At 40.7% G+C, this 10,436-nt stretch overlaps 1 protein-coding gene across 1 annotated transcript; it reads right to left on the bottom strand.

The window, feature by feature from the left end:
- Nucleotides 1-4,511: 4,511 nt before the first annotated feature.
- On the bottom strand, nucleotides 4,512-9,995 carry LOC101854606 (F-box-like/WD repeat-containing protein TBL1XR1; the record flags this gene model as incomplete). Its single annotated transcript, XM_013088967.2, is given in 3 exon segments — nucleotides 4,512-4,657; nucleotides 6,109-6,261; nucleotides 9,547-9,995. Coding segments are annotated over 2 exon segments (204 nt in total), but the record flags the coding sequence as incomplete, so codon positions are not given.
- Between the last annotated feature and the right edge of the window lie 441 nt (nucleotides 9,996-10,436).

The following is a 10,436-nucleotide window of genomic DNA, read 5'->3' as shown; positions in this document are numbered from 1 at the left end:
CTCTCTCTCTCTCTCTCTCTCTCTCTCTCTCTCTCTCTCTCTCTCTCTCTCAACACAATGAACATGATGTACAATAATAGCTTTACATTTTCCCGTTTCACTAAAACCTACGCTTAGAAGGCTGAAACCCTTCCAACAGGATCCCCCATGACGTCGCTAGTCGCTACGCTGTCCCAGTGAATATTTTTTTAAAATACGGTAGATCTATCTAACCAGAGCGCCTGGCAGAATAATACCGGAATCTAGCGACAGACTTGAGGTAAGGGAAATCACCAGAGATTACCGAAGAACTCTCACGCTTTGACTGCTGAAGGAACTTCAATAGTGAGGAAAAAAAAAAACCACAAGTGCAACAACAACAAAACAAAAACAAAAAGCAAGGTACATGGGATTCCCCAGTAGTCTATTTTTAAATAGCGCCCGCGGCCTGTCGACCCTACACATACTTCTCTCTTTAGACCACCCAACATTACAAATACTTCTCTCCTCTCTCTCTCTCTCTCTCTCTCTCTCTCTCTCTCTTCCCTCTCTCTCTATCTCTCTATCTCTCTCTCCCTCTCTCTCTCTCTCTCTCTCTCTCTCTCTCTCTCTCTCTCTCTCTTCCCTCTCTCTCTATCTCTCTATCTCTCTCTCCCTCTCTCTCTCTCTCTCTCTCTCTCTCTCTCTCTCTCTCTCTCTCTCTCTCATACTCTATAGACCACCGGCCCTGCCGCGACCTATCGACGCCATCTGCCTCTGTGTGGACATTAGACTCCTATTCCTATACTACTTGAATTAGGTTCATTGCGACATGACTTTAAACAGAAACTCTAGTACTCTAACGAAGATTTCCATTCTGAAGTTGGAAGTCTTGTGGCATACAGGCCTATCGTTGATTTTCTTTCTATGTCCTGAAGGTTTGAAGTTTCGTTTCTGCTTGCACCTGTTTCTTGGGAGATTTACGAAGTACCTTTACCAATGCTACTATGTTATATATAGAGCAGGTAGATCAATATATGTCTTGTAGTCAGCCTGTATTCGTTTTGGATTAAAATACGAAGTCAGTCCTGTCTGTACCAAATGACGACGACTTTCCGACATTAGTGGCGTACCAAGGAAGAGACAAATCTTGGGATTTCTTGGGACAGTAAAGACGACTCCTAACATACAGACATCGTTAAACGACGTCAGAACGAATACAACCCCCCCCCCCTTCCTTCCCCCACTTTTTCCGCCTCGAATATACCCCCATATTTTTTCCAATACGAAAATACCCCCACCCTCTTTTTTGCCTCCATCCAAATCCGAAATCCCCATGTTTAGAATCTACGCGTGCGCGCTTCTTGTCAAAACAAGTGGGACTAACAACGGTTAGAAAAGACTGAAAAAGGAGGTCACAGTTCTTTCTGTAAATATATCCCCACTTTCGCAAAGCCTCACCAGTTTGAAGAGAAAATATGAGAAGGAAAAAAAAAAACGGAAAAAAAAAACCAAAACCCTATTACAGTGAATTTTCCAACCGCCGCCCCCCGAAAAAAAAAGGGAAAACTAATTTTAAAAATTTATCAGAACAGGAAACAATCAGCAACTCCTCGAGTCACCGGAGAATTGAAGGAGGACGGGGGGGAAGAAAAAAAAAACACAGTGATAAAATACATTGTAGGCAGGGCGGCAAAGAAAACTGTCTCAGCAATATTAATAGAACGGTCGGCTTTTGAGGTCCTGCTAATGATATAGGAAGCCCTTCAGTCCGCCTGTCTTGGGAGTACTCACGAAATGGAGGAGGTTTCTTTCCTCTTCATTCAATTACATGGCCATTGGGTGATTTTATTCGTTACTCTTATTCAACAAAGAATGATGTCGGGTTGTTTGGTTTGAAGGATTTTTTTTTCAGGGTCCTACTCTTCCCCCCCTCTCTCTCTCTCTCTCTCTCTCTCTCTCTCTCTCTCCCTCTCTCTCTCTCTTCCGAGTTTTATGTGTGTCCCTTCCACAACTCCGTGAAAAGAAGGCAAAGATGGCTGATAAGTATGAGAGCAGAAACGTGATCGAAAAAACAAAGAGTGTGTAAACGCGACAACAAAACAAAACCCAAAGAAAGAATGAACTCATGTGAACAGCCGCAACATACATTGGAACAGTTTTATATTTATTTATCTTATAATTTTTTTTATCCCTGGGAACCGATACAGCAGTTGTTATTTGTCGATTCTTTTTAGAACAGTTTCAGAGATTTCTTTATTTCTCTAGGGGAAAAGCCCAAGGGTGGAAAATGGGGATGGGCAAAGGTCAAAATTATTTTTAACATCCTCACCATTTTTTATTGATCTATACAGCGCACTGTTACTTTGGCCGAAAGGAAAAAAGACGGGGGGAGGGGGGCATCCATTCCACATTTGTACGGCTGCGTCAAATAACATTCAAGGAAAAAAAAATATTTGGTAGATTCTTTTTAAAGGTCACTCAGTTTTTACAGAACACTAAATCTGGATGTGTGTGTATGTGTGTGTGTGTGGGGGGGAGGAGGGGGGTTCTTTCAATTTAACGGTACCAAGGGCTGCTAGAGCCTAGATATTATAGTGAATATTCTGCTAAAAGTAGTAAGCTCAGATCAAGCCCCGGCACAGCTCCCATACTGCACTATCACAACCATTAGAATTTTATTTCATACAAAACTTTTGCCATTAGTATAGAACTGTACAGTATGAGCTTAGAAAGGCCTATCAAAGTACAATTAACAGTTATTTTGTGCAGTTACAGGACAAGATAGACACACAAAAAACGTAAGACAAACCAGTGTCATCCTCCTACCACTCGTTAACAGTTACTGAACAAGCTTAACGGATATTTATAAGCCTTTAACCCCCCCCCCCCCCAAAAAAAAAAATATAACAGAAGACAACAGAAATAGAATGCCAGAATCTACTACTTTGGTGTTGCTATTGATCCTTACTGACTCTGTGGGCGTTTGTTCTCACTGACAAAGTCACGTCTGGCAGACATACCAGCTGCAGATACAATGCTATACACCTTTTAGGATTTTTTAAGTTTTAGTAAAGTTTTAAAGTGTTTTACGGCATTTGAAACACAATGACAATTAGGTCATCTAGACCAAAGATTAGGTGTAACAAACACAATAAGAAGGAGCCTTGAAGGAATAAAGAAAAGAACGATAGATGTTTGACAGGAAAAAATAAGTAAACCACATCAGAGCACCCGCCAACCATCCGCACGACACGTCTCTATGAAGATAGAGGTTAGAGTAAACCAGCAACTTGGAAGCACCCACCATTGTCAATGGAGACAATCAGTGTGAGAGAACAAGTCAACAGAAAGCCAGCCAAGGCCCAGGCAACAAATGACCAGACAACAGACACACTACATAATTTAATGAAATTACGTAACAGCCTGAACATAATAATGTACAATACTGTTATTATACAATCACACAAGAAGCAACATCCACTACAAACTTATCACTACTTCAAGGACTATGTCAGGTCTACAGGAGATAAAGAGATACTCCATGTCAGATTCATGCGGTGAATATCACTGCAAACCAATTCACTACACGTATGAAGGCCACATCATCATCATAACCACTGCAGTCTGCAATTTTCTTATCTTCTATACTACAGCTGACAACTACAAGTCAATGTGTGTCACAGCAGTTTGGTAAATCCTCGGATGATCCCTCGATGTGAATCAAATAGTTTGGAGATGAGTAGGTGCTTCACACAGTGCAACAGTTTCTCATTATCAAAGGACAATAATTTTGTAAGCACTTGTCTTGACAACGGTCAAGATGCATTTTATCAACAAAGTCAAAGACTACACTGAAATCTAGCAAAGTTGAAAAGTGAAGTTGACCCCAGGAATCATTTCCATTTCTAAGCCATCTCAAATTCTTCTCCCTTCGGTGAAAGAGTTTGGTCTCCATATGGGGATATAGATCTATAGATCGATGTCTATATATTTAGCTGCTTTCACTGTTCCTCAAAACAAAATTAGCCTTAGCATCTGCCCAACACTAATCATATTTTTTTGTTGAAAAAAAAAATCAGACATTCATCTTACAAACAAAATGGAGTTCCAGAGGATCACAAGGGTGTCATAATTTCAGTTTAGGAATCATTCACAATGTATAATAGCCTTACAGAAGCCAAATTCTCACGTAAATAAGACGGAAAAACAGAATTGTCAAATGTTAGCCTCGGATCTGCATCACATACATCTCTTACAATGATACATTTTCCAGAATGAAGTAGAGATGAATAACTCACATTAAGTAACACCTTACGCAATTTTATAATCAGAACAGAGAACTTGGTGTCCCTGATGATCAAAGGATGTAGAACAGATTTCTATCAAAAGAAGAGATGATTTTAGAAACTGTCAAAACTGGACAAAAACATTATTATATAACAGTGTATCTCTGGAAGCATCACCAGTCCCAAACCTCCCAAAGGTCCAAGATGGAGCTCTCTGACAGCACTTGTGCACAGAATGATGGAAATAAAGTACAATGTACTTACCTCTCCAATGCTTATTTCGGATTCCGTGTACTGTAATCCTTTCTGAATTATCCTGAGCAGAGCTGCAGGGGGTACCATTGTTCCATTGATGTTGGAACTGCTGATATGACTCTCAATTCCAAATGTATACGCCGAGTGAGGGAATCCTGATTGGAAAACATAAAAAAGATGTTATCGAAAGATATCAACAAAATGGAGAGGTCACACTGGCCCCTATTTTCTAACATTTTAAAAACACAAGCACACTTCAGCTCTTGTCAGTATTCTACTTAAACTGACTAGGGTTAAAAGAACTTTTAAAGAACAAAAAAAAAACCCATGATAAAAGTAAATTTTTTAAAAGTAACTTTTATACGAAGCAACACATTGAACAGTTCTGAAAGGAAAGCAAACACCAGGTTAAACCCAAACTAGGGTTAGCCCAAAAGATGCTAGGAGACCACAAAAACAACCAAGAGGGTCATCATCATCAATGCCTTTCACCCCTGACAGGGCATAGGCCACATACAAGCTCCTTCCATTTATCTCTATCCTAGGCCATCCTTCCTAGCTCGTTCCAAGTGAGCTTCATCTCTCTCATGTCCCATTCCACACATCTCCTCATGTCTCTCGGGGCCTACCCTTGCCTCGTGCTCCTTGTGTGTTCCATTGCAGTGACCGTCTTGTGATGTTTCCGCAGGGCTTTCTGAAGGTGCGTCTCATCTAACGCCACTTTCTTAGTCCTATTTCTACTTCTATATCCTTTTGTCCTGTCCTTTCCCATAGCTCTTCATTTCTTATTCTATACTGCCGCTTAATTCTCAGGATCTGTTCATGAAAGTCTGTACTTTATTCAGCACGGTCTTTGTTGTCTTCCAAGTTTCGCAGCCATAGAGGAGCACAGACTTGACATTGGAATTAAAGAGTCGAATCTTGGTGGGCAGTGAGATGTTGCTTGCTTTCCAGACTTTTGATAATTGCTTGAAAGCTGACCTTGCCTTGGCGGTTCTTGCTTTTACATCTGCGTCAGTTCCACCTTTACCATCGATGACACTTCCAAGGTAAGTATAGGAGTCCACTTCTTCTAGGGGATTGTCTTCCACTGTCACAGCAGGGCTTGACACTTTTCCTAGCTTCACTACTTTCGACTTGCGCGGGTGTATACGTAGGCCAACACTCCTTGATAGGCTGTTGAGTTCCTTGGTCTTTTCTTGCATCTGAGCATGCGTGTGAGAGAGCAGTACAAGGTCATCGGAGAAGTCCAGGTCGTCCAGCTGCTGCCAAGGGATCCACTGTATTCCACTGCGTTTGCCTCTGGAGGCTTCCTTCATGATCCAGTCAATTGCAGGTATGAAGAGAAAAGGCGAGAGCAGGCATCCTTGTCGCACTCCAGTCTGCACCTGGAATGGTTCTGAGAGTTGTCCTTCGTGGAAGACTTGGCAGTTTGTTCCATCATAGATGGTCTTCACAAGTTTGACGATTTTGCCGCATGAGTTTCCACAGAATCAAGACGGTAATGCCCTTTAACACTAATTTCTCCAAATTCACTACCCATCACAAAGAATAGAATGAGAAAGTCAACAAAACAAATCAAAGCCCAAAGACCTTTTGCACTTACCAGATTCTTGGAGATATCTGTAGACGAGGAAGTTGACTTCATCGCTACTGAAACTCATAGCTGCAGGGTCAAGAGAATGTCAAATCCGTATCTAACATCAGGGAATGGCAGTCATCTATTAACTGCTGGTCAGGCCCTATCCGTCTCAGGAACCTGCAACATGATATAAAAAATAGTTCAATTAAAACAGAAACAGCAACATAATAATTACATGAAAATAGATTACCTATTGGTTAAAAAACAAACATTAATTATAAGTCAGTTTGAAAGTATGAGAGACGTCACAAGTTATACTTATGGTTAATATTTGAACAAAAAAAAGAGGGGAGATGAGGACGACAAGTGTTTGATACCTCTGAAAGAAGGACAAATTCACACCAGAACACCCGCCAACCACCGACTAAACAATAGAGAAATCTGTCAGGTTCCAACCAGTCACACATGGCTTTATATGATGGATAACTTCATAAACTATAAACCATCTGAAGTTAGAAGCACTACACATAAACAAAACGAGGGAACAGTCCATAAGACTACCAGACATACAGGAAGATCAAGTTAAGTTAAACCTAGTGCACCAAATATGTGTACCGTCTTCGCAAAATAAAAATGAATCAACACAACATTGTTTATTAATGATGCGTTTTTACGCCCACGTGAACACAATTTGCATTTATTTAGATCATTTTTAAGAAGCGAGCTTCTGACCGTGCCTCACAGGTCCAATAATAATTTGTAAGACGCGTCGGAGATGAGGGAGGGGCCGGGGGGATGGAAGGGTAAAGGGGCCAGAGAGGGTGGACAAAAAGGATGAAGATGCAAACACGTTTTGTTTGTTTTTTCAGGGTTTTTTAAAATTAATATGGAGAAGGAAGCATTGGCGCCTGGAATTGATGCCCTACGTCTTTCGTGGGTGGAGGCAGGAAATATAATTTGAGGTGTAACAAACAAAACGTCGTTTTCAGGCTAAAATGTTATGGACATCAACAAATGACCCTTACAAGAGGCCTCATCAAGCAGAATGTGTTCTACTCCTTGCAAAGACACACATCCGATTCTTGCGTCAGTTCTTTTCTTTGTTCAAAGCCATGACGCTGCACTACGGCTACAGAGACCAGCAATGGCGTGTTCGTGAAAATGTATAGCACAGTGCGATAAGTATTTAGTTTTAGTTAATAGCTTTACGGCACACAATAAGGTCATAAGGATAGATCTAGATCAAGATCTAGTATCTGACGATAGATGTTTGGTAGGAAAATATGAAAGAAGGCGCAAACCATGTCAGAGCACCCGCCAACCACCCACTGTGATAAGAAGTATGATCGTGATTTGTTGCAGCTTGTGAGAAACCCAATGATCTTATGTCACAATATAATGCATTTCATTGTAACCCAAATTTCCTCAAGGGGAAATAGAAAGCAATAGAAGTTCAAGTGGCATCCCCCCCCCGCCCCCCCCCCCGCCTTTTTTCTGACCTTCACTTCTGATTTAATTTACCACCTCTTCAAGCCTCATGGCCTCCTCATCCTTGCAACTTGGTGCTTGCTAATGCTTCAATGTGTAAAGAAGGAAACCCTTGGGCTTGTTTGCAGCTTGTAGAAAATTCAATCTAAACCTAGCCTACTTCATACAACATTGAGAAACATCATTTCTTTATTTATACGATAATGAGTAAAGTTCTGCGTACACCTTTCCTAAAATGAAAATAAGTGCACCTTGTCAGCAACATCACTACTTGGCGAGCTGCTTATTGGTCAATGTATGTTACAAATTTGTCAAATTTGTGTGAATTATGTGAATAGGTCTATCTATGCCCCAGAGCAACAAGAACTGAAAAGTGACAAAAATGCTTCCACTTGAAGGACAGAAAAGAACGTACGGGGGGGGGGGGGGGGTCTAAGTTCTCTTTTGAAAGGGAGAGAAAAAAATTGGGGGGGGGGGGGGGGGAGAGAGACGAGAGAGAAAGGAGGAGGAGGAAAAGAGAGTTAGGAAGGAAGAAAGAGAGAGAGATTGGGGGACGGGTGGGGAGGGGGAGGAGGGGGGCTGTGTCTTTCACTATTGTCAATAATAGTCGAGTTTCATCTCACCACCTTCGGAGAATAGTCGTCAGCTTCACACCTTCCTACACAGAAATAATAATTTTATAGCCTACTCTCCCACTGATCGCCTCACAGGGTATCAAATTTCTCAAAGTAAAAGACGGAGCTTTCAGATCTAGAATCTAGATCTAGATCTAAAATTCTAGATCTTGGCCCGCCGCCGGTTTGATCTAGATCTAGAGAATTAGAACAGAGCCGAGGAGGAGACTGCTGAGGACATTATTGAACATTGGTGGTGGAAGATTTAAAAAATAGGCTAATAATAATAAATAAAAACGCAGACGTTTACGTTGATCTAAGAGTAAGAGCGAAGTAAACTTGAGATTTTGATTCGTATACAAATTCAGATTTATAGATTCTTGAAAGCTTTTTCTTTTCGTGTTGATTCTAGATCTAGATCTAGATCTAGATCTAGAGTACTAGATCTAGAGTAGAGTCTAGTTTAGTAGCCTTGATCTAGATAGAAATCTAGATAAAATAAATGTTTTTAAGAAGATATAATCAGATCTAGAAGTCTAGACTAACTAGATCTGGACCTACATCTAGATTCTATCTAGATCTAAGATATCTAGGCTTCTGAACACACAGTCGCACGGTTAGGCTATCTTCTTATTCTTAGGTCTTAGCGCTACGAGGGTTAAATTTTCCATTGGCGTGGAAGCGGGCCAGGGGAATGATACCACGATAAAACGTTTATGTCTTCGGCTTCGTTGTCTTCGTTTAACCAACAAGGCTATTCTTTATGTTTCTCTCGTCTCAAAAAGTCTCAGTCTGTGAAAAAAGGTGCGATCTAAAGCAGACAAGTAAAAGTAGGCCCTACAATGACAAGCAAGTAGCCATCAGCCATCATCAGCTCTTGCAGTAGATTGAGGATGAACGAAGCAGACTATAGCAACGCACGACAACTTCATTGGTCATCTTATATGAAACAGACCATTCCCGAGACTCGGAAGCTCTTTCATCATCTAGGTCACACGACTTATAGTCTGTTCCAACTATCAAACAAGTCTTACTGGGAACCGTTATCTCAAACCTGAAAACTGACATCAAAGTGGTCCGATACAAAGTGCCATGAAACAATGGAGCAAACCAACAATAGTTTTAGTACTGCACACATTTTTTTAGTAAGTTATCTCCCAATTAAGAGCGTACAGCAACTAAAAAACCTCTCTCCATGGGGGGAACGATAAGGCGTAAATGTGGTCGGCCACATGTTGGTCCAAACACAACGTGTGTCGATCAAAATTTGTACCATTTTCACAAGGAGAACCTGTTCAAGACTGAGCCAAAGTTTAAAATAAATCATTCGACAATTACAAAGATAGAAAATCATATTTACCTTTCAAGTAGAGAAGGACAAATGCAATAAACACTAGAAATCCGGTTGGTCCCGACAACGTTGAAACGGTTTTTTTGTTCACAACTGGCTTCACCGTTGCGGTGCAGCTTCACAAGAAACAAAGAAGAATGATCTCAATCCAGGTAACTGAATCACAAAGACGCTTTGAGAAATAAAATATATTCAGCACTAAATACACATTCGCACAAGAAGAAAGGGCACAAAAGGTGTAATCCACAGTGACCAAATGAGAACCAGCTTTTCTTCGACAAGAGAGCTAGCAGAACACACTTCTCGTAGCGCCGACACCCAAAGCCTTGCTCGCGCTTTCGTTATGACAAAGGCGGAAGTATTTTGAACACAAAATAATGAAGAACTATCTTTCCGGTCTTTTCTGTAGTATAAAAGTGTACTTTGAAAATTAGTCATATTATTCTATACAATTTTAAAGTATGCAACGCTTAAAATTTTTAATGTGTGATTGTTTTCATCAGTTATTTTGAACCCAATGAAAAAATAGTCCTGTCATGAGAACGCGGATTAATATATTTCGCATTCACAGGTCTACACCGACCGCATTTTAATGATGACGTCAGTTGTCAAAAGTAGGTTGAGGGGATATCGCATTTTTCGTTTGTAGGGGGGTTTAAAATGTAAAAATAAATAAGAGCAACGAAAAGATTTGTACATTGAACAAAAACCTCTTCATTTCTATGTCTATATTGTCTAGTTTTTGTTAGATATATTGAAGAATAAATTCATATTGCTCACCAAGGGCATGTTTAAAAAAACACACAGCTTGTTCAAAACTGCTTACACCTCAGCTTCGGGTCCATAGCAACGGGCGAAGAACATGAGATCGTCCGTGCCCTGAAAGTACATACCGTGCA

This window comes from Aplysia californica, unplaced genomic scaffold, assembly GCF_000002075.1.
Source record: "Aplysia californica isolate F4 #8 unplaced genomic scaffold, AplCal3.0 scaffold00844, whole genome shotgun sequence".
NCBI classification, from domain to species: Eukaryota; Metazoa; Mollusca; class Gastropoda; order Aplysiida; family Aplysiidae; genus Aplysia; species Aplysia californica.
This window is presented reverse-complemented; position numbering and strand designations above follow the sequence as displayed.